Source organism: Protopterus annectens, chromosome 10.part0 (genome assembly GCF_019279795.1).
Source record: "Protopterus annectens isolate FY-2018-M chromosome 10.part0, PAN1.0, whole genome shotgun sequence".
Taxonomy (NCBI): Eukaryota; Metazoa; Chordata; order Ceratodontiformes; family Protopteridae; genus Protopterus; species Protopterus annectens.
The window spans coordinates 301,409,154-301,434,800 of NC_056744.1; the positions used below are offsets into that span (position 1 = coordinate 301,409,154).

Consider the following 25,647-nt stretch of genomic DNA (forward strand, 5'->3'; position numbering starts at 1 on the left):
GGCCTGTGTGTGTGTCTAGTTTACTTTTACTTTTTTTAACTTTAGTTTAAGTAATTTCTAGGCTCTTAGGATGTCTGAACAACCTAAGGCTATTTTTTCGAAGTGCTCCGAGTGTGGCCATAAGCTTTCCCCTGCTGATGGCCACACTCGTGCTCGATGCTTGGGGTTGAACACCTCACTTCTGGATGTTCCATTTGTGCAGGGTTCAACCCCAGGGCATTGAAGGAGCGGAGGTCTAAGCTGGTCCTGGCGGGACTTTTGCCCCCGGACTCTTCCCCGACCTCCACTCCTTCGGGGGGTACCGTATCTACGGTTCCCTCCTCTCCGGCTCCCCCTCCTCCTCCTGGGACTCAACCTCCCTGTAGTGGTTCGGAGGAGAGGGAAGCTAGAAAGAAGGACCGGAGGGAGAAGCACCATAAGTGGCGGGCCGAGACCTCTGTGTCGGCCCCGCCTGCCAAGCGGGCTTCTCCTCCGGCCTCCTTGTCTGCTGGTTCTCCCCCTCCTCGGCTCCGGTCACCTGTGTGCTTTTCACCGGGACCTGAGGAGGAGGAGACCCGATCTCCGTCGAGGCTATCCAGGAGGCACTCTAGGCCTACCTCGGTAGCCTCGTCGAGATCGACTTATAGTTTATCGGACGCTGATCTGGGCCGGATGATGAGAAGGTTCATCCAGGCCCAGATGCAGATGGCAGTGCTCTTGCCTCCCCCCCCCCCTCTGGGGGGGAGCTCGACCCCTTTCTTTAAACGTATAGCTCCTTCTCCGACCCGCTACCCGGGTTCGGAGCACTTTGAGCCGAGCAGCTTCGGAGCCGGGGGTGGGTCGGCGCCGATAGTACTCGGTACTTCGGATCCGACCCTGCCCTAGAGTGCTTCGGATCCGGGGGGATCAGTGCTCCTTCGGCGCTGTCTGTGTCGGAGCGCACTGTCCCCTCGGATCCGAGTGTTTCGGCGCTGGCTCCGATCCACTCCTCGGATCCCAGGGGGAGCCGATTGTCGGATCCTTTGGTCGAGGTCGGCTCCCCCTCGGCTTTTGATGTAGTGGAGAGGGCCCTGTTGAGGGTTTCCGGACCCCCGGCACTTGCTTCGGCTCCGTCCCGCGCTCCATCTGCACTGGACCAGGCTTCCACCATCCGACCTTTGGGACAGCCCGCTCCTTTGCCCCAAGTTGTTCCTTTGGAACAGGTCACTGCTTGCGAGGAGTCCTCTGACAGCCCCCCGGAGGATGCCCCCCGCAAGCATACGTGCAAAAGGAGGCACATAGACGCCCCCCCCGAGTCTCTCACAGAAGACACGGACTTGGAGGAAGGGGAAGGCTCCCCAAGATCACCCCCTGAGGATGTCTCATTTGGAGACATCATGGAAATGCTTCGCATCAAGGGGGGGGTGGTCTGCCCCCAAGTCTTCCTCGGACGAGTCCGTGTTCTTGGAGGCATTTGAAGCGGGCCTGTCTACCTCTTGGGTGTCCCCTCCTGACGATCCCCTGGTGGACCTCATTACCACCAGGGCGTGGAAGGAACCGGACACCGTGGAGCCAATCCCAAAAAGGCCCGACCGTATACTCAGTCCCCCGGCTGACCGTGCCCGTTGGAGTAAGGGGCCTCCAGTAGATGTCATGTTGACGGCGGCTGCCACCAAGAGGGAACTGGCTCAGGAGAGTCCCTCAGTCCATCCCCCGAGCAAGGAGTCTCGGATGATGGACCGCTTGGGGAAGCGGATGTTTAGTTCAGCAACCTTCTCAGTAAGGGCGCTGAACTACCTGGCACATGTGATTAGGATGCAGCGCGACCTTATAAAAGAATACACTGCATCCCCCCCAGAGTCCATGTCGGAGGAGGACAAAGTGTTGCACTCCACCCGTATGGCCACTCTCAGGTCCGTCACTAATACCTCTATGCGGCTACTGTCCCATGCTACGGAAGGTGCCGCTAGAGCCGCAGGGGCAGGCCTAGTTGCCAGACGTCAGGCCTGGCTCCGTCATTGAGATTTCACGGAGCCCTTCAAGGCGTCATTTGCGAACGCCCCCTTCGATGGTTCTGCCCTCTTTGGCAAAACTGTTCATGATACTTTGACCCAGAGCAAAAAGGACGGGAAGACGCTGTCTGCCGTCGGAATCCGCTTCTCTGTGCCCCAGAGGCCCTATTCTAGGAACCAAAAGGGCCAGAAGAAGATGTGGTTCCGGAAGTCGCAGCAATCCCAACCTGCTCCGGACAACCAGTCCTTCCGTGGCAGATTAGGACAGGGAGGACGCCGCCCCAGGGGCAGAGGGGCTCCCAGGAACTTCGGGTCCAGAGAACCCTTCTCTGAACGGCCCGCGCAGCAGCCCTGAAGGGTTGCCCGGCTGCTCCGCTCTGGAGGCAGTCGGGGGACATTTTTCGGAGCACCTAGCGGCATGGGAGTCCATAACATCAGACCGCTGGGTCCTCCAGATCATATCCAGAGGATACCGTATCCCATTTCGTCACATGCCAAAATTGAAGTCCCTCCCCGACGTTCCACCCGGTCAGTGGGAGGCCGCTTGGCAGAAATTGGCCATCTGCTAAAGAAAAGAGCCATCCAGCCCGTCCCCCCAGACCAGATCGGATCAGGGTTCTACTACAGGTTCTTTTTAGTGCCAAAAAAGACGGGGGATCTAAGACCAATTTTAGACCTTTCACTCTTGAACCTGGCAGTCCCCAAGGAGAAATTCCGAATGGTTACGTTGCAGTCTATTCTCCCCCTTCTGGGAGAAAACCACTGGATGTGCTCCATAGACCTCAAGGATGCGTACTACCATATACTAATGGACAAGCGCTCCAGGAGGTTTCTCCGCTTCCGGCTGGGAGCCAGTCACTACCAATTCCGGGTCCTTCCCTTTGGTCTCACCACAGCCCCCAGGGTGTCCACCAAAGTATTAGCAGTGGTAGCGGCCCACCTGAGGCTTCAGGGGGTGCAGGTCTTTCCTTACCTGGACGACTGGCTTCTCACCGCCCCAACAAGGCATCTACTATTATTGACGCGAGACTCCTTGCTCCCCCGTCTGGGCATCACAATAAATACAGAGAAATCCAACCTAGCACCTACGCAGTTCATAGATTTTATAGGTGCCAGGTTAGACACGAGACGATTAAGAGCCTTCCTCACTGCGGACAGAATTCAGAATCTGCAGCTCCAGGTGCAGGCCATTCTCCACTCCAGCTCAGTTCCGGCGGAGTTGGTCCTGAGGGCTCTAGGGTCCATGGCGGCAGCGATAGCGCTTCTTCCCCTCGCCAGGTTCAATATGCGCATCCTTCAATGGACACTCCTAGTTCAGTGGTCGTATCTTGCTCTTCCTATGCATCATCCCATTGCGATCAGCAAGGCTTGCAAGCAGTCCCTCCTGTGGTGGCTACACTCTCCAGATCTCCACGGAGGCCGTCCCTTTTGTGCTTCTCCCCCTCTCGCCACGGTGACCACGGACGCCTCCCGCCTCGGGTGGGGGGGCATTTTGCAGGCCGGACGGTCCAAGGCACGTGGAACGATTCAGAGACCTTACTGCATATCAACGTTCTAGAGATGAGAGCAGTGCTCTTAGCGTTGCTAGCACTTCAGGCCTTTCTTCCCTTGGGAACAATTGCGATTCAGTTGGACAACATGTCTGTTGTCTGGTATATTAACAAGCAAGGAGGAACCAGGTCTTACCCTCTTTGTCGAGAAGCCATGAGAGTGTGGGAATGGGCAATCTCCACCAACCGCTTTCTCATAGCAACGCATATTCCGGGTCGGTCCAACATCCTTGAGGACAAACTCAGTCGCACCATTCTCACCCCTTACGAGTGGTCTCTCAATACTCAGGTAGCGGAACGCATCTTCGCACGGTGGGGAACTCCTTGTTGCGATCTTTTTGCGTCTCCCTCAAACACCAAGTGCGACAGTTTTTTCGCTCTAATACCTCCTTCCGGAGGTACCCAAGAGACGCATGGTGCATGCTTGGCCACCCGGTCTTCTTTATGCTTACCCCCCCTTGCCTCTGATGCTCCAAGTTCTTCAGAAAGCCTCTCAGTTGGGGTGCAGAATGATTCTCATTGCCCCATTTTGGCCTCGACAGATCTGGTTCCCTTTCCTAAGGTCTCACTCAGTGAATCCTCCTTGGATTCTAGATCCCATTCCGGATCTGATATCTCACCCATCCCATCTATCAATCCCGAATCTGGACAACCTGAAGCTGACTGCTTGGCTGCTCCAGTTCCACTCCTGATCAGGACTCCCGGTATTTCGTCCCCAGTTAAGGCCATCCTGGTGGCGGCTCATAAACCATCCACCAGGAAAGTTTACCGCAGCAAGTGGAAACGGTTCTCCTTGTGGGCGGAGCGGCAAGGTCTAAACCCCTTCACAGTTCCCCTTCCTCTGGTGCTTGACTTCTTAACCACTCTTTTTAATGATGGTGCCAGCAGTTCCACGGTCAAAGTACAACTTGCGGCAATTTCTCATTATCATATTGGTCACGACTCCAGTCCTCTGATGTCTGCCAAATTGTGTAAGATTTTCCTGAAAGGTACTTTTCTTCTCAGGCCCCCTGTAAAGCAAGTGGTTCCTCCTTGGGACCTTTCTTTAGTCCTTCAGGCCTTGACCGCTCCCCCCTTCGAACTGGCGGCGACGGTAGATCTGAAATTTTTATCTTTCGAGACGGCCTTTTTAGTAGCCATTACCTCGGCCAAGAGAGTTTCAGAACTTCAAGCCTTATCAGCCAAGCCTCCTTACTTGGTCTTTCATTCGGACCGTGTATACCTCAGGACCAACCCGTCCTTTCTTCCTAAGGTAGCTTCTGAAGCAAATATTAATCCATTAACCTCCCTGTTTTCTTTCCGAAATACCAAAACAAGGGTGAATACAAGCTTCATTCATTAGATGTTCACAGGCAACTCAGATTTTATCTAAACAGGACAGCTGGTCATAGGCAATCCGACCAGTTGTTTATTTCCTTTGCTAAATTTAATTTGGGCAAGCCAATCTCTAAAGTCTCATTATCACGCTGGATTTTGCAGTGCATCTTATTGGCTTATCAAGCTTCTGGAAGGCCCGCACCGGAGGGAGTACATGCCCATTCAACCCGGTCAGTCTCTACCTCGGTGGCCTTTAAGGCTAGGATTCCTCTGGATGATATTTGTTCAGCAGCCACTTGGGCTTCATCTCGTACCTTTATTTCCCACTACAAGTTGGATATTACATCTAGGGGTAGAGCATCCTTTGGCTCCGCGGTGCTCCGGAATATCCTTCCATGATGGCAGCCCAAGATTCAGGTAGCTGGGGACTCTGTCCCACAGGTTGCAGACAAATGAATCTCCTACTTCAGATTTAGAAGTTATGTACTCACCATAACGTTCCATCTGAGTAGGTGTATTCATTTGTCTGCAACCATCCCGCCCTCCTATCCCCCTGGCCTTTTCAGTTTCCTGCATATTATGTGTTACCCTTTTTAGGGTGTTCATGCTGTTGGCAAACTCGATCTGAGGTCATGTAGGGAGAGCAGGGCATTATGGGTGAGGGGAGGAGCTGAGAGCTCGGATCCATAGCTGGAAAACCATGCCGGTTCGGATCCGATATCGGATCCATAACCCACAGGTTGCAGACAAATGAATACACCTACTCAGATGGAACGTTATGGTGAGTACATAACTTCTAATTTTTTCCTAGGGAAAGAATTTGGTTGTCCGTTTCTGTTGCTTTGGTATTTTCAGTGTTATGGTGGAAAGTTACCGGTCGGATTCAGGTAAGTGTGCGATTGTGTGGATGTGAGTGTTAGGGTGATTTTAGGTGAGTTAGGGTTAGGGCTTGGGTTAGGTGTGTGTGTTCGATTGAGTGGACATGAGGGTTAGGGTGGATTTAAGTGAGTTAGGGTTAGGGAGCGGGTGAGGTGAGTGTGCGATAGTGACGGACCTTAGGGGTTAGGGTTAAGGTAAGTGGGTAGTTAGTGGTGTGTGCATAGTTTAGTGTAGGGTTAGGTATCCGATTTTAGGTGTATGTGTGTGATTTTCTGTTTGTTTGGTGTGCTTGTGTTGTGTGTATGTGTTTTGGATCAACGATTTTTTTTTTCCCCTGGGAAAAATATCGCTGATCTGACAGTTCGTGATTGTAAGCTTTTGCTTAAATTAGGTCGATCAATCAGCGTTCGCTTTTTTAAGCATTCGATGATATAATATAGACCCCGCAAAGGTAACCACCATGAAAAACTTCTCCAAAGCTAACTTTGGGCTCCTAAAAACAGAGGTGGCTAACTTCACGACACCCATACAAATGGAGAATAGTTGCATGACCGCCGAATCGTACACCAGTGCGCACTGTACGAACACGTACACAAATGTACCGATCTCGCCATATCCAATAGAAACAAGGCAGCCTCCTCCAAAATAAGGAAGCCAATCTGGTAGTCCCCTGCCATAAACAAACCCTACAACAGAAGGAGGAAACTGATGCGGAATAAGGTGAAGTCCCAAGACTGGAAAAACTCCCTTATCAGCCTCAGTAAAAAGTTGAGATCCCTCATCAAATCCTCTAAAGCTAGCTATGAAAACAGAATTGCAGCAGATAGTAAAGACAACCACGAGGCCTTCTATAGTTATGTGAAGAATTTTCATTGCAATACCCAGATTTGCTCTGAGCTACTGCACAATGGTACCTCCTATACCAAGCCAGTAGATGTTGCCAATATACTGGCTGACAGATTCAGTGCCAACTTTACACCTCTCTCCCCCACCAAAGGACAAATCACAATACCAGTAGATTGCCAGGCACCCAGTATTACTGCTGCACAGGTTAAAACAGCACTGTCCAAGGCCAAGAATACAGCTTCTGTGGGACCTGACATTATCCCTGGGTGTGTTCTACATGAACTACAGAGTGAACTTGGCACCACACGTGTGTACCCTGTTCAGTCACAGCCTCACCTCAGGCTATGTCCCTACCAAATGACGCACTGCTACAGTCATCCCTCTCCACAGAGGAGGAGTGAATACAGTCCCTGGGAACTATCTCCCCATTAGCCTGACGAGTCTGATATGCAAAGCTACAGAATGCATCACCATGGAGGATATAGGGAATCTCCAAACTCTGGATCCCACACAGTTTGGTTTTGTGAAGGTTAGATCATGCCTGCTCAACCTGGTTGACCTCTTTGAGTCAGTCACCAGAGCTGCGGATGATAGCAAGGTGGGTTCATACAGCCTACCTTTATATGGCCAAAGCCTTTGATACCATTCCCCACTCAGGAATCATAAAAAACTCACTAAGATTTTCATCAATCCCTATATCATTAGGTGAGTTGCAAACTGGCTCACAGAACCCACAGTGTGGAAGTAGCTGATTCCAAGTCAAACTGCCGACCAGTCACAAGTGGAGTCCCACAGGGTTCGGTCCTGGGTCCTGTCCTGTTTGGTATCTACTTCTCTAAAGTAGAGGCCAACACGAAGGGACTCTGGCTGACAAAGTTCACAGACGATTGCAAGTTGGGAGATATTATTAACTCCCCAAATGATGTTGACATCCTGCAGAAAGGCCTCACTGAAATCAGCTACTGGTGTAAGAACCATGGCCTTAAGCTCAATGCCAAAAAATGTGTAGTCATTCCCTTTGGATAAGAATTACCAAATCGTTGGTAGTCCACTGAACACAGAAGGCTTTATAAAAGACAGCAAACCTCATTTTTGACCACCACATTGCCACTGTGGTCAGAAAGTCCTTCTGTGGGGCACATCTCATTACTAAGGGTTTTGTGCATCCAGGAAGAAAAAGGTCATTGTCTCCCTCTACTCTTCCCTCATTACGCCAGTCATTGAGTACAATGCCCCATTTGGCGTGTACCTCACTAGACACCTGCAACAACTGGAGAGGGCCACAAAAGTACCTCACAAAGAGGATCCTAGGCCTTAAACACTTGTCCTATATGGACAGACAAAAAACTCCCAACTATTCTCTGTCTCATATTGCCTTATTAGAGGCGTTCTCTGCTTGACTTACAAAGCCATGTCTGACCCCGCTCTGTTAGATATGCTGCATCTAAAGAAAGCCCAATCTCTTCTCGCCACATGCTCCAGAGACCTCAACCTCATTACCACAATCAACAGAGCAAGCTGGAGGGACAGGTTCATAACCCAGAGACTGCTAATGCTATGGAACAGACTTCCCTTACATGTTAAACAGAGCACCTTACTGGCCGTCTTCAAGAGAAATCTTGATGAGTGAATGGAAAATAGAAAATGTGTCCTGTGCATCACTCCAGTGGCTCTATTCGACAGAGGCACTGAGAACTAAGGTCAGGTGGCATGATGCCAGGGTAATGCTATGGGCTAGGCTTGTAATGGCTCCAGGGCCATTACCCTACTACACACCTATGAACTTCTCTAAATGCTGACTCTGCAAAGACAGGAAATGTACATGATTTCCATTGTTACTTTTACAAACATAACAAAAAAAGCTATTTAATTGGAGTATTCCAGACTGTAACCATGTTTTCCACAGATCTGTGCTGTAGACTGTTTCTGAGAGCTATTGAGAAAAGATGAACTCTCTAGAGTACTTTGGGTTTGCCTTTATCCACCCTTTATTAGCACACCTTGAAAGAACATCCTGAACTCTGCCTGCAGGCAGGGAGAAACCTAAGTTGCACTATCAGTATGTACCACTTGATACAGCTTCATGACTGCACAATTTGAAGGATCAGTATTTCAGGTTTCTTTAGTTTAGAGTCTTGTTACTTTTCAGCTGTTTTAGTTGTCTGTAACTGTAGTTGTCAGATTTCATAACTGTGTATACACGGGGCTTTGGCACACACCAGGCTCACAATCGCTTGCTAGCTTGGGATCACTGATTTTAAGCAACTAAGTCAATAATTCAAAAGTAGAAAAACAAGTCACTTTGAACTGAAAATTGAGAAGTATTGTAGCTGAATATTGCACAAGGTAATAAAATGTTTAAAAAAAACAAACCTGTTTTTTTCATATAAATATACAAACCTTTGTACAAGTATTTTTTTTTTAAATAAAATCACTAGGTCTCCATCTCCCCAAGTCTTCACTGAATGCTGTGAGTTTTTTTCATGTTTCAGTCCTGTTTTGAACCCCATAATGTAAATATCTGTAGTTTGACCCATGTTGCAGATAGTTAATGAATCTGAAAGTGTGGCCATTTGTGATCTTTAAGACATCTTGGCAGATGCTGATCACATTTGATAACTTTGAGTCTATTTCCAGTTAGTTTTCTCCTAAGTAGATAATAACATATGACTTTCTGTGTCTGTTCACTCTTTTTGTGGTAGAGAAAGCTGGACAATTGCAACATAATCTTTTATTTGATTTTATGGTGACTTCATAAAGTTCCATTATATGCCAGCACAGGATAAGTATAGCAGGGAGTTGTTGCTGGGGGGATGCACTTGTGCGCAACCACACTTCTTTTAAAGAGCACTGTGGCCCTAGTACATTCCATTTTGGGGACCTAGTACATTACATTCTGGGGAGTGAGGCTGAAGTTACACACACTCCTGTTTAATGTTCACAAATGCAAACAGTGATGTGTGAATAAGTAATTGTTTACTAATTCTAAGACTACGATAACTTGGAGAATTCTCCTTAATCCAAAGGTTCAGTGATCATGGAGTTAGTATATACATGTATTCGCATTTATCGAGTAACCTAAATGTTGACATTCACAATATTGACACAGCAATGTTAACGTGCTACTATGCATGCGCCAAACAGCAACCTTGGTACATGCAAAATAAATGTAAAAAAACTCACAAATCAAAAAATTTTTTTTGCATGGAGGGCACCCCCCTGCACCCCCTGCTAATTATATACACTAACTGCGAGATCACTCAGTTCTCAGTGAGGGACATATTCTGTAACCTCGAGAATCATCCAGTCTCGCACACCTGTCAGCCATCTGTTTAGTCAGTGTGTCAGTGTTGAGAAGCCCATAGACACATACCTACACAGACACATATGTGAACCCACACATGTATATCAGGGGTATACAGGGTGTAGCCTTCCACATTGGGATGTATAGTGGGCAAAACCTTCCTCCAAAAAGCACAAATTATTGTTAATGCGATAGTTTCATGGTTTTCTTTGCTGTTCTGATATTACTGTTTCTACTTGTGAGTATCAGAGTAGTGTTTCAGCCTTTAATCATGCAGTTTTCATACTTTGTAGCCACTTTTATTTTAATTTATTTTAGTTTGCTTTTATTTACTGGGCTTGTCCAACTGGGTTTAGTCAAAAAACCTTCTCAGTAATATGTATGAATGGACATTAAGTAGTAAACATTAACGACTGCACATTCATTTGCTAATTAGATTCCATTCATGTGAAATAGTATAAAAGATACTTCTGCATTAATAGATGAACATTTAGCATTCAAAGAGGTGTATTTGTGGGCTGGTCAGATTGATTGTAGACTGTGTGATTGGTGCTTAGAATTCAATGAAATAGAGGTGAGGGAAGGAACTACACAGGAAAGAAAATGTTAAGATTGTAGTTGGGATGTAAAGCAGTTTCATAGATAAACCTTAATGATAGCCATATGTACATAATTACATTAAAAGTATAGTGGTGGTGGGTGAGCAGTGTCAGAAAACTACTGGGAGAAGATGGTAAAACTGTTCTGGTATTGGTGGGGAGAGGTAGTGGGGGATAGGATTCTGAATGAAGAGAAATGGCCTGATAATATGACAAGCTGAAGATAACAGTGGTATTTATCCTGGAGATATACAGGAGCAGATCCATTGATTTGACTGGTGAAGTTTTAGCTGTTTTTTAAATGGGTTCGTATCATTTAATTGAATGGCCACATTGCCAAATGGCATTTCATCAAAAATGCTACTCATCCAACCCCCCCACACACTCCGCTAATCATATATACCAACTCTGAGATTGCACTACAGTGGGGAAAGAGAAATTTTCCTGATCCCTACCATAATGCGATCTCTGTCAGAATGGTTTGATAAATGGCATTTCCAATCAATTGCCATTCAACAGTGTGGCCATTCAATGAAATGATATAGACCCATGTTAAGTTAGTTTTCATTCTAAATGGATTTCAGTGATAGTGGGATGTGGTTCCATAGTTTAGCTACACCATTTGAATATCGACAGTCACCTGCAGTATTAGATGTTTGGTTATAGTGATTAGTGATTTTTCGCTAGACTATAAAATTCCGTTGGGGGAGTAGTGTTGTATTAAGTTGTTAAGGACTGTATAACATTCTGGCTTATACAGTAGTGTTGTATTAAGTTGTTAAAGGCTGACATTTTTCTGGCTAATAGAAATGTCTGTGGATTGTAGTTAACTGAGAAAGAGCAAGGTGATGTGTTAATTCTAACCAGTTTTATTCTCCGAGGGCTAGGTTGTGGTGTATTCTATTGTTATAAAATAGCCAAATTTGCAATTAATTATTATAATATTGTTCAAATTTAGACAGTTATAAAACTTGAAGGTCAAGGAAGATTGGTGCAGCATAGAGGAGAGATGGCAATAAGAAAGTACAGGCTATACTTCTTCTGGAGCATAGAGGAGCGATGGCAGAAGGGCATGCCTCTCAACCTTACATCTCTGAAATGAGGAACAAATGGGCAAAATGTGGAACACATACTAACAACTTCAGCTAGGAAGATCATGCAATGATTAAAATATGCTGGTTTTACTCATATAAAAGATCTATGAATTAACATGATTCTTTCTTTTCTATTTACCATGGATATCAGTTAAAAATTTCCTAACAATGAATGTGTGACAGAGCCTTTCAATGTGGAACTTTGAGGAACATGAACTTTTTAAGAACCTAAATGAGGTACGTTCCTCGTAATGAGGTACACTTGAGAAGGTAGTACAGGCTATACCTCTTCTGGCTAAGTCAGTGAGGTAGTTTTTTACTATATATAATGTACCTAGATTTTGAGGAGTTGTTTTTTTAGCATGTGATACATGGTGGTTGAACTCAAAGTGGCCATGTGTGATGGCACCCAGTAATTGTGTGGTTTACTTGTTTTATCATGGTGTTGATGGCAGAGAAGGTAGTGGATACTGTTTTTTGAGGTAAAGATTAGTAATTTAGTTTTAGTGTTTTTTATTTTTTGGTTTAGTAGTAGTAGTTGTATTATTTTACCGCTTGGTGGTAGAAATTAAAATGACTAAGTAGTTTAAGTGAGGAGATGATTTTGCAAATTCTGGACAGGAAGAGGGTTCAGAGAGTTCAGATTAGCTTTGCCCACAGGACAGTGACATACTTTGAGGTCACAATGATACCTGCAGATATAATAGCAGTACTTCCTCCTGACCAGCTCCCAGCAAACTGCTGTATCCCAGCTACTGCTGCCTTTGTTTCACTGAGCTACACATGCAGTATTGCAAGTGAGTAATCCCTTTGTAGCTTACATCACATTTGGTTTTACTTTATTTTATTTTTAACATTTGTATACCGGGAAAGTCCGACTTGGAACAGACTCCGCACAGAAGGCACTCCAGCTGAGAATCGAACCGGGGAACCTCTTGCTATAGGCAACAATGCTACCGCTGCACCACTATGCTGTCCCAAATCACTTGTTCGAAAGCTCTGCTTAAAAGTTGTATGTTTAGTGTTGTATTACTTGTGAAGAAGAAAGGTGCTGTGTTCTTTGAGAATAAATATCACTACTGGAGTCCTACATGGTTTTAACAATACGGTCTGTTTTTATATTTTGTCTTTACACTAGGCACTTTTTGTAGCATAGGAGTGTTAGTTTCCAATTTCTGTGATGCTTTTGGATGACTGCTGCAGAAATCTTTTAGCATTTTGACTTTAATTCTGCAAATAACAACCATTCTATCAAATGACCTATTAAGCACTGTTCCCTCCACACATCTTGTAAAATATTTGGTATACAGTGTCAGTAATGATGCATTTTTATTTTTTCTTCTCAGAATGTGATCAATACGTTTACTCAGTCTGCTCAACATGATCGCTGCTCATTTTATGGTAATGTTACAGTGGGTAAGGATGTAACGGTGGAGGAACTGAGACAAGCATATCATGCTGTTGTTCTGGTAAGTAGTTCATGTAACTTAACAACTCTAGCCGTACCATTGGGCTCACAAGATGGAGGAAGTTTAATCTATTTAGCTGCTTCACTGGTGCACTTCCTGTTTGGTTTGTCTTTGTGTTTGCTTAAACATTATAGAAGATTGGGTAATGGCTAGATTTTTATCATGACATCTCAACCAAGTGGCAATTAACATGTCAGAAAAGTTTTGTTAAGTAATGATTTTGTTTAGATAAAACCCCAGATCTTGTCCCTCTACATCTGAATGTAGTAGAAAAACAGGTAGGCTCTGGTATATTTAAAAACTACTTCTGGCTGTTGTCATTTTCATTGACAGACTATGAGCAGCAATGTACATTAACATGTAGGACAATAAATCTATAGAGAATCATTTTCATTGTTTGTGTAAGATGCAGATGAAGAACTACCACATAGATGCCACAGAACTTCTACTAAAGTAAAGAGTGTAGGTATCTGGGATTGAATCCAGATGGAATTGAAATAAAAAAAGAAACTGAGCAAGACATTTTGGGTCCCATGATACACATGCAGCAATATGATTGCCTTTAGTACTACAGTAGCAGCACAGTTTGACTTGTAGGTCTGCGCTTGCTAGAGAATGTAATTTATTTATCATTTTGACCACATTAGTCTCACTAGAGTAGTAGCCTCTTTTCAGGGGAGTCCCGAGCTGGTATTTATACTACCACAGGAAATTACCTTACTGTTTTTGATAGGTGCTGTGAGATCTTTCACATCCACCTGAACTATTACCAACTCCAAGCAGATGGGACCTCAGTTTGTCATCTCATCCAAATCCAAAGGGTGGTAGCAACCTACTTAAATAGCACTGTAGTTGTCAGCAGCTGATCCATCAAGTACGGGCATTAAACCCACAGTCTTCTGCACCAAAGGCAAGTGTGCTACCACTGACACTGCTAATAGATGTTTATTACTGCCTTTATAATTTTCTGTACTACCTACTCGCTGTATGTCATATATGCAGTATAATTATGTGTACTATATTGTGCCATTCCATTTATTTCTTCACAATTTTTTAAAAGTGTACTGTTTTCTCCTACAATTTATGTTTTTACCCTCTCCTGGATTGAACCTGAAAATGGTCCAGTTGGATCAGCATTCTACCCTAATTAACAAATGAAAATAAAGTAAAATGCACTGTACTGAAGGAGGCCTGTACAGGTGTATTTCAGTGACCGGGAAATAGCTGATGTAGAATTGTCAGTGTGAAGCTGTCATGGTGAGGTTGCATGAGGTGTACTGGAAATGTGGATAATGAAAGCATCATGGAGTGCTTTTGAATCAGCAACATACAAAAGTCATGGGCACATGGGGTATTAACAAAGGGAACTTGCCAAACTGGCATTTTTTGAATTGGGAATGGTGAAACTTGAGAGGCAGTACTATGCTGAATGTTGCCCAATTAGTTTTTAGTGAGGATTTCAGTATCACTATAGATAACAGCCTTAGAGTACTGTCCTGTAATTTTGTGCAATTTATGTACCTGCTTAAGTAGAAAGTATACTACGAAACAAACAGCAGATTATTGCACAGTCTGTGATATGAATTCTAGCTGAATACATTTGTATAATTTTACAGTTTTTTTTTTAGACTGAAAGTTTCAAAATATAACTGTGCAGTACCATAAGGTGAGATGGTAAAACTGAATCAAGTGATCTTAGTTTCATGGCTGTTAAAAGACTGGTTAGTACTCCTTAAGCTTATCCCTTAGGTCACTGAATAAGATCAAATCGAGAAATAAAAACAATGGATTTGGCACTGTGAGTCCCAGAAATATCTGACCAAATGGGTGTAGATGAAGGGGAGACTACTGTTAGGTTTAGTATTAAAAATCCAAATGGACAAAGTATATGTCCTGCTTCATGTCATTAATGTTCAAAAAAATGCTTTGGGGAGAGGAAGAGAGGGGAGAAAGCTAACTGTAAGTAAAGAAAACATTTTCTTTTCTTAACAGTACAGTATTTGTGGTGTGATACCACAGTATAAAGACAAAATGATTGACTTCAACAATGGCTAAGTTTCTGGTGTCATTCAAAGGGGATCCAGTATCTGTCTGCCTGGGACGACATGATTGACAAACCATGATGCTTTGCCAGAGATGGTCTGCACCTATCGCCCCTGGGATTTAGGTTACTGGCTAAGGCTCTTGCCACCCCCATAGTGCCTTTTTAGAAAAGGCTCAAATGACAAAACTACCACCGTAACAGATAAAAATGTGCAAAATCTGAAGGTTATGCTACTCAGTGCTAGAAGTCTAAATCTCAAAATGCACTCCTAAAAATGGAGAACGTTGATATCTGTGCAGTAACCGAGACCTGGTTCAAGGCTCCAGAGAGCACCCCTGCAATACCAGGCTATAACTCTTACCACACTTTTTGACCACCAAACCAGGACCAAAACACTAAACGTGGTGGAGTGTCCATATTCACCAAGGATATTCACACCTCCAGTCTAGTTGCCCAACACAATGCATCTGAAATATTACAAGTGCAACTAACATTAGATAAGACTGCAGTCCAAAGTGTAGCTTGCTGCAGATCCCCCACCATGCCCCAAGATTCTCACTACACCTTTTTAAACATACTGGAAAATATTAAGATACAACCTAACACCCTAATACTGGGTGATTTCAACTACCCTGCCATTAATTGGGAAAACCTACTGGGATACCATTGCCTTTGCCCAACGGTTCTTGGAATTCATAAATTCCAATGCCCTGTATCAACTAATCCATAGTCCAACCAGGGGCTCAAATATCCTTTACCTGGTCATTACCAACATGGGAGATTGATGCTCCACACCAGCGGTCACCCCCTCGCTGGTCAGATCTGACCATAAGCTAATCACCCTTGACATCCACATCCTACCCCCAATAGGGAATACTCCATACAAAACTTCTCCAAAGCCACCTTCATGCTACTCCAGTCAGAAGTGACAAACTTCACGACACCCATGCAGATGGGAACTGACAGTTCGACTGCCGAATCCTACACTAAGGCACTGTACGAGCATATCCACTCGTGCATAAATCGTGCCATTCCAAATAGAACCAAGACCCTCTCCTCCAAAAAAAGGAAGCCAATCTGGTGGTCCCCTGCCATAAGCAAGTTATACAACAGAAGGAAGAAACTGTTACAGAAAAAAGGAAAATCCCAGGATACAAAAGACTCCCTTAACAGCCTCAGTAAGAAGCTGAGGGTCCCTCATAAAATTCTCCAAAGCTAGTTATGAAAATAAAATTGCCAAAGATTCTAAGGACAACCACAAGGCATTCTATAGTTACATCAAGAATCTAAATGGCAATACTCAGATATGCTCTAAGCTACAACAGAATGGCACTAAATAATACTGATCCTACAACAGAATGGCACTAAATATACTGATCCCAAGGATATTTCCAATATCCTAGCAGATCAATTCAGTGCCAAATTCACCCCCCTCTTACCCCCTAAAGGGCCCATCTCAATACCAAACGATTGCCAAATGCCAGTAATCACAGCCACAGGGGTAACAAATGCACACTCCAAAGCTAAGAATACAGCATCAATGGGACCAGATGACATCACGGGCTGTGTACTGCATGAACTACAAAGTGAACTGGCACCTCACCGAAGTGTCATGTTTAATCATAGCAAAGCTACGAATACAGCATCCATGGGACCAGGCGACATCCTGGGCTGTGTACTGCATGAACTACAAAATGAACTGCCACCTCACCCAAGTGTCATGTTTAATCATAGCCACCCCTCAGGATTCGTGCCCAATGAGTGGCACACAGCTACAGTTATCCCACTCCACAAAGGGGAGTCCACCTTGGACCCCGGGAACTATCATCCCATCAGCCTAACTATCCTGATCTGCAAAGCCATGGAATGCGTTATCATGGAACTTATAAACAAGGATATTGGCAAACTTCCAACACTGGACCCCACCCAGTTTGGTTTCGTGAAGGGCCGATCTTGCCTCCTCAACCTGATTGACTTTTTCGAATCGGTCTCCAGAGCCGTGGGCAAGGGTAAGACAGTCCACATCCTATCTGGACCTCGCCAAGGCCTTCAACACCATCCCCCACTCTGGAATCATAGATAAACTTACTAAGCTGGGCATTAATCCCTGTGTCACTCGATGGGTTGCCAACTGGCTTACTGATGGAACCCACACTGTAAAAGTAGCCGACTCCAAATCCAGCTCCAGACAAGTGGAGTAACCTCAGAGTTCAGTCCTGGGACCACTCTTTGGCATCTATTTCTCCACAGTACAGGCCAACACCAAGGGACTCTGGCTAACAAAGTTCACAGATGACTGCAAACTGGGAGCCATTACCAAATCCCCAAATGATGTGGACATCCTACAAAAGGGCCTTACAGAGACAGATGGTTGGTGCCAGATCCATGGGTTTAAGCTCAATGCCAAGAAATGTATAGTTATCCCCTTTGGGAAAAACTCATGTACCTGTGAATTACCACATATGTGGCAGTGCACTAAACACCAAAAGTGTGATAAGGAACCTAGGGACACAAGTGGACAGTGGTCTCATCTTCAATAACCACATCGCCACAACAATCAGGAAATCCTTCTATGTGGCACATCTCATTACTAAGGGCTTTTCATCCAGGAAAAAGGAGGTCATTGTCCCTCTGTACTCATCCCTCATTAGACACATTATAGAGTACAACGCCCCATTTGGTATGTACCTCGCAAGACATCTGCAACAGCTGGAAAGGCCACAGAAATACCTCACTAAAAGAATCACAGGCCTAAAGCAAATGCCCTATGCTGACCGTCTAAAAAAAACTCCAGCTATACTGTGTCACAGAGGCGATCTCTGCTTAACATACAAGGCCATGTCAAACACGGAGCTGTTGGAGATGCTACACTTAAAGAAATCCAAATCCCTTAGAGCCACACACTCCAGGGAACTAAACCTGGTCATCACAATGAACAAAACATGCTGGAGGGATAGATTCCTGTCCCAAAAACTCCCCATTCTCTAGAAAAGACTGCCCATACATGTCAAGCACATGACGCCTCTTTGGCCCTCTACAGAAGGAACCTTGACGACTGGATGGGAGATAGGAAATTTACCCCGGGGATCACGTCAGTCGCCCTGCTAGACAGAGGACCAGGGAAGTAAAATTCCTGGAAAAATAGCTGGGGAAATGTTATGGCTAGGCTTGTATAAGGTCTAGGGCCAATAGCCTAGTACCAGCCTATTTACCCCGGGGATCACGTCAGTCGCCCTGCTAGACAGAGGACCAGGGAAGTAAAATTCCTGGAAAAATAGCTGGGGAAATGTTATGGCTAGGCTTGTATAAGGTCTAGGGCCAATAGCCTAGTACCAGCCTATGAACGTATGGTTTTCTTTGCATGCTATTTTTAAGTGTAATGGGGATGGTAAACAGGTGCTGTTTTTTTTCCTCCCCTCTTCTCTCTCTCTTCTTGTGCAGTTTTGAGAAATATAGGCAATGCAATGTAAAAAATGGGGAGGGGGAGAGTGGAAAGGTCTAGTTAAGAGAGAATGACAAAAGAAAAATCTGCTTGCTTTTTCCCATACCTGTATAGGGAAATAACTGGATTAAGACCCTAGGTGTTATCCAGTACCAAGTTTATTGCAAAGCATGTGAATGAAAAAGAATGGTGAATGTTGTAGGGCTTTTTTCTGTTAGACTCTGTATCCTTGGCAGTTTTGTGCCAGGTTTGCATGTCACTCGAAGACAGTTTCATAAAGCAACATGGCTTGGAGTAAGTGTTTACCGAAAGCATTCATGTTTTCTCAGCTGGGAGAGCTATAAATATAGACAAAATCAAATAGCATTTACTAATAGCACAGGCAATACCATGGGTCTTAGCATGAATAACCTCTCTTTTTGGTTAACTGTAGCCCATCTCTGTGGCTGTCAACTTAGAACTTTTGCTCTTATTAGGAAGCAAGAACTTCAGTATTTGAAGATGTACATAGTTTTTTGTGTTATATTAAGTTAATAGGTTTTAGGGGGATTTTGGGGGGGTTGTTTGTTCTGTTTGATGGCTTTAAAAAAAAACAAAGCTATGTCAGATGTGGCATAGACTCAAATGGATATGACAAGAAACAGCTGTATAAAAGACCAACCTGCCAAACAGTATATGCATTTAACATAAAAGTTGGAACTAGACATTTAACAAAAAAGCAGTTATACATAAAAGGTGGTAATAATAACTATATGTGAAAATTGTGCTTTCTTTAATGTCTTTCAATCTGAATGGACTTGCAGATAAATATAAAAAAGAAAGAGTTGTGAACTGTGTTAAAATGTAGAGTGTAAATAGCTATGCTCCAGGAGACGCACTTGGAAAAAACTGAACATGTGAATTTGATAAAGAAAGGTTTTCAGGATGGTTATTCATTGGAATATCTGGGGCAAAGGAAAAGAGGAGTACTTACATTAGTTGCAAGATGAGCTCCAATAGTGGTAGAAGAGGGAAAAAATATAATAATGGAAGATATACAGTGCTAAGGGGCTACTGGCATGGAAGGAGGATTACACTAGCATGCATTTATATTCCACCTAAAACTGCTATAATGGAGCTTAAGAAAATTCTGAGAGAAATAATCGGCTTTCAGAAAGGAATATTACTTCTAGGTGTAGACTGGAATTTAGTCTGTAACAGTGAAAATGTGTCTTGAGGGCATAGAAGGGAAACTATAACAAAGGAGGGTAGATTTTTGAAGACCTTTATGAAAACATTTGGCATGGAAGATGTAAATTTAGTACTAGGAGTTCGGAGTGAATTTACATATTATTCTCCAAGATACAAAAACTGCGCTAGACTAGATAGAATTTATATCTTACTGGAATATGTGCATTTAATTGAAGGTCTTGAAACGCACCCAGTAACTATTTCAGATCATGCACCAGTAATAACTAAAAAACACAAGGTAATGAAATAAAAATGAGACACTGGCACTTTCCTACACATCGTTTGAACAGAGATGAATTTAAGGAATGGGTTTTGGAATGAATTCAGGAGCTACTAGAGAAGATGGACAGGTATAGCTAGGGAGTGGGATAAATTTAAAATAGAGTTTAAAACTAGGGTGGAAATAAAGAAAAGATATGGTTAAGAAGTAACAAGAATGTTTAGAGGGACGACTAAATATTAAAGTACTGCAAAATAGCGGGAATCTCTCAGAACAAGAAAAGGAGCAACTGCAGAATACTAAACCGAAATTAAGGGATTAACTTAAAAATATATGCACAAGTTTAGAAAGATTGCTGTTAAGCAACTGTTTCTTGATGATGATTTCTAGAACACACACAGTTTTAGCACAACGACTCAGGCAACAGAAAGTGGAAAGAGCTGTTGCTCAGGCAACAGAAACCTTGGTGAACCTATAACAAGGAGGATAGCAGATCCTGTAGAAGTCTTAAATGTTTCGGAAATTTTATGAAAGTTTGTATAAAGCAGAGAAATATGGAAATCAAGAAAAGGTACAAATGGAAATGTTTATGGAAGAATTAAATATGCCAAGGTTAGAGGTAGATGAAGCTCAATTACTAACAGGATAAGAAGTGAGAAGATAAAAATGGGTATGTATAACCAATCTACAAGAAAGTCCCCAGGAATAGATGGTATTGCTGTGGAAATTTGGAAGCTATGAGAGAAAAAAATCTGATAACTATCAGGAAGGATTTGTTTAACAGTAGTTTGAGCAGAAGTACCAGCATCGTGGAAGAAAGTAGTGGTAATGGTAATACCTAAAGAGGGTAAATATCCATCGGATCCAGCTTCATACAGCCCCATTTCAATACTAAACCACGATTATAAAGTGTTTGTCTGTAATGGCTAAATGAATGGCAAACATGATGACAAAATCACACTGATCCATTATCTATCAGTTTTGGTGAGGGAAAGCAAACCTTTGACAATATTAACAGAACATTGATCCAGAGGGAAGCAGAATGTAAGAAAGTACCACTGTTATTGGTGGGACTTGATGCAGAGAAAGCATTTGACAGAGTAGTCTGGGACTTCATGAACAGGGCAATGGAAGCATTTGCTTTACCTGATACAGTTATAAGGTTGATTAGAAGAATATATGAGGGATTGGAGGTGCGAGTTGAAGTAGGTGAGGTCCTCTCTGATAATTTCTGCTTGAGTAGAGGAACCAGGCAGGATTGTCTGATTCCCCTTTATTGTTTGCATTATATTTAGAACCTTTGGCAAAGAAAATAAGGGGCTTGAAATTTAAGGATATAATTAGTATATTAGGAAAGGTTGGCTCTATTTGCAGATGATGATATTTTATACATGACAAAACCATAAAGGGACATTATGGTGTTGTGGAACATTTTAAGACAGTTTCAGATCTTTTCGAGATACAAAATTAATGAAGCTGAAACAAAGGCAATGGCAGCAAATTATGTACCCATACACAAATTGGTCCAACAATATCCATATTTATGGGGACATGGTAAAATGAAGTATTTAGGAGTATGGATTAGAAATGACTGTTGTGTTTGGTAAGGATACGTGGGAAGAGACTAAATAAAAGATAATACAAAAACGGATAAACTGGAAGCTGTGTTACATGGATGTGGATAGTAATGTACAAGCAGTTAAAATGTTTTTAGTCCCTGTAGTCTTATACACAGGTCAGACATATTTTTATCAATTAGGGGAGAAGCTGTGGATAGCAATTAAAAAACAGTTGAAAGATTTTATCTGGGAAGGGAAGACAGCAAGTGTCACGTTAGATAAGATGATTCTTCCACTAGAACAAGGTGGACTAGGATTATCAAATTTGAAGAGGTATTTTAGAACAATACAGTTAAGGCTCTTATACATAGCACAAGCAGAAAACGGTAATTCAAAATGGAAAGGAATGATGATGATACAGGGAGGAAACTCAGGAAATAAGGAGAGATTGGGATTTTGAATGCAGACTCTTAAGAAAAACAAAAATCATAGAGTATTATATTTATAAAATAGCAGGGAGTATTCTAAGAACTAAACCAGCACGAGAATGGAGATGAGAGATTCTGCCGATAGGGATGACTGCAGTTAGGGATACAGATAATAGGCAAGAAGTGTTGGGAATTTATTGGAGAAAACTGGCAAAGGAACCAAGGCAATGGGAGCAAATAACTAGAAAGGGAAAGGTAATAGAACGAGAAGATGCCAATAATTTGTTAGGACTGCAGGTTAGAGATTGACTTCCCTATCTAGGATTCATATCAGTGTATAGGCAAAGATAAATAAATAGGGGGGGGGTCCTAAACGAAAGACCAGCACTGGTAGAGTTTTTAATAGAATCTAGAACAGAAGCTGCCATTTAAAGGAATAATTAGTAGAACATAAAATATTGCATGATAATTAGATGAACTTAGGATTGGGAAGAGAAATCGGATGAGCAATTTGCAAAGAGACAATGGGGGATATATGTATGTCTCCCAAATTTGCAACAAAGTCTAGAAGATTTTAGGATCTTTGCTTGGAAGTGTTTACATAGGTATTTTTATACCCAAAGTAGACAACAACAAATTTTTCCTCAGGTGGATAGCAAATGTTGGAAGTGTGACTGGCAAGAAAGAGGAGGCCGGGACAGTCTTTTTTTGGGATTGTAATGAGCTGGCAGACTTTAAGCATTCCCTGTAGACCTCTGTATCGGAGATGCTGGGTGAGTGGATTGGATTTACTGGGGAGATGATTTTTTTGAGCTACGATACTGAATTTGAATTGCTTAGACATAGTAAAGCCTTGCTGAGTTTAATTATGGTGGCTGTCAAAAATACAATTACTTTACTTACAATAGTGAATATGGTAACCAAGATAAAACAACTGGAAGAGGGATTTTTAGAAAAGGGAAGGAGCAAACTACATAGGAAAAATGGGAATTGTGAGAACAATATATGCAGAGAAGGAATGAGGTTTAAGACGCAGGATTTGAATGAGCCATATAATGCTTAACTGACAATGATTGGATGGTTTATAAGTAATGTATAATGTTTACATCTACAGTTGTTTCATTGGTGTCTGGAATGCATAATGTTTGCAACTAAAGTGGTGTCACGTTGTTAGTTTTTCATTTATATAAATGTAAGATTACTTATGTCAAAAGTGATAATTTAATAAAGACGATCATAGGTGTTTACTAGGCTAATGACCACAATGGCCTTTTTAAGCCTAGCCATGCATCCCAAATCTCTGACAAGTTCTAATACCCTTGATAAGTGTAAACATGAGCCTGGGAGATGAACCATTTACAGTTTACCTGTTTGCACTAGAGATGTAGGTGCCAAACCAGGGATGAATTTCCGGTTTCCCATCCAGTTGTCCGAGTCTCACTTGAATTGGGTTAGGGAGGACCTCTAATTCACATGGATGGGGAGCCTGTTCCATAGATGGGGTAGTCTCTGGGATGCATACCTATCTCTCCAACAGGTCCTGTTTATATCACAGGCAAGGTTTAAGTCTTTAGAATGGGCAAATCTAGTACTGTTTGTTTTGTGGATATGCAGGAGGTCCATCAGAGTGGGGTCTGACAATGCCCTGTATGCCAGGCATAGATCTCTCCCCCCCCCCCAAAAAAAAAACCTGTAGGAGACGGAATACAGGGACAGGGCCTTGAGGCAGTCTACATATGACATATTACTTACGCCCTGTATTCTTTTGGTGAGGAGCCTCTGTGGACGTTCCAGTTGTTGGATATGCCTGGTTAGGTACATACCAAAGGGTCCATTGTACTCAATGATGGGTCTGATGATTGCTGAATACAGTGGAACATGACTTCCTTGGACTTGGATGCCATACCTTTGTTTGTAAGTTGCGCAACATAGAATGATTTCCTCACCACTGTAGACGTGAAGATCAAAGGCTAGATTACTATCTATGTGTGTCCCTGCGTTTGTTAGGAAAAAAAAAAATCCCAATGGACAGAGGGGGAGAGAGAGACAAACCAGGCTTTGGGGCTTTCACTAGAATTTGCATGCAAAAAACACACAAGTAAACATTTTATGACTTGGTTGCATTTTTTGATTAACCACGTCAAATGCCTCAGGTAGAGCTTGGGATTCAATTCCTGTAAGCCTGCTTTTAATCTTTGTCTTTACCAGCTTGGTGGTAGTTAATTTGTGTCTTGGCTGAAGGCATACTGAATACTGGAAAGGGTGGTATGCTTATCAAAGAGTTCAAGTATTTGTTAGCACACATCTTTTTCCTTGGACTTTTGCTAGTTTTAGGAACAGAGATATTGGACTGTAGACAGAGGCTAGTGAAATTGTTGACATTATGGGAAATATCACCAGGCATCGGCTGAAAAAGGGCACCTGTGCTCAGTCAGATTTTCCCGGTAAACAATTTGTTAGTACAAAAGTTTCATTTCGCCTCTGAGGACATAACTATGAGCAAGGAGAAGTTTGGAACATGAATTAAATCGGTTGCATTTGAAAAGTAGAGAGAGTTTGAAGACTGGGGGATGGGGGTCATCAGCCATTCGGTTTAGCAGCCTGTGGAAATTTCTATAGAGAAACCCCCGTAGAGGTGGTTACTGACTTGAAACTGTAGTTTTATTTTCCCTTTTGGGTCTATTCCTGCTTCTTTCCAGCCCCTGCTATCAAGCACGCTTTAACGTGCTTTAGCGCGGAGTTGCCACTAGAGCAGCATCGGGCAGCGCCGGTTAAACAAGGTTAAACTCTTTCTGGCTCCAGAAAGTCTGTTCTTCAATTTTTCCCTTAGAACTGCTCTGTTAGGAACCTAAACAGTTTACACCCACACTAAAAAGTGCAGCACTTGTTCCAAATAGCTTTTTCTTCTCAAAAAGCTCAGCACTTGTCTTATAAGCATATTCCTTGTCTTATAAGCATTCTCTTTGCAGGCCAAGCACTCCTATATTATACAAATCTCTCACTAGCAAAACCCCCCAGGAGTGCCCACGTCCCTGCTAAGCCCACTACTTTTCTGTCTCATACCAACTCATAATTCTTTCTAGCATGTCGAAGGGTCAGATGCTGGCGTCCTCTCCTGCCCAGTTGGTGAATCTGGGAATTCTGAGACAATGTTACAATTGCCTCATGTACACGGACAACCCTCTCCTCCTCCCACGTAACACTAACACTTGTGAGAGATGCAGCTATTTAGCCAGACTGGAGGCTGAGCTCTCTCAACTCAGGACTGGCAAGACCAGGCAGGAGGAGAAGGCAACTACACACACCACAATACCAGTCTCACATAACTCAACCACACCACTGAATCAAACACATAAACACACTAAGACATACTCGAGGCTCTGAGTAAAATTTACCTAAACAGCAGAGGCCTCCAAAGCAGACACCCAAGCAACTGCAAACTCAATACACCACACAAACAACACATAAACAACAAAATCAGTGTGCAAAGCAGTCACTGCCCTTAAGGCCAAATACAACACCAAACATACTTGTCATAGGTGACTCCATAGTCAGACACACTGACGTCCCGCTCACCAGACTGAGTAAGGAGAAGGTCACAGTAAGCTGCCTGTCGGGCGCTAGAATCCGCCACATAACACAAGCACTCAGGTCTCTCAACAGCAGGTACAAGTATGACTCAGTCATTGTCCACGC

The 25,647-nt window shown here is 43.3% G+C and overlaps 1 protein-coding gene across 1 annotated transcript in view; it reads left to right on the forward strand.

The window, feature by feature from the left end:
- Positions 1 to 25,647, forward strand: part of FDXR (ferredoxin reductase) — a 508,804-nt gene that overhangs the window by 166,455 nt on the left and 316,702 nt on the right. Inside the window, exon 4 of the mRNA XM_044085176.1 lies at positions 12,906 to 13,028. Coding sequence (XP_043941111.1) covers positions 12,906 to 13,028 — 123 coding nt within the window. The remainder of the gene's footprint in view (positions 1 to 12,905; positions 13,029 to 25,647) is intronic.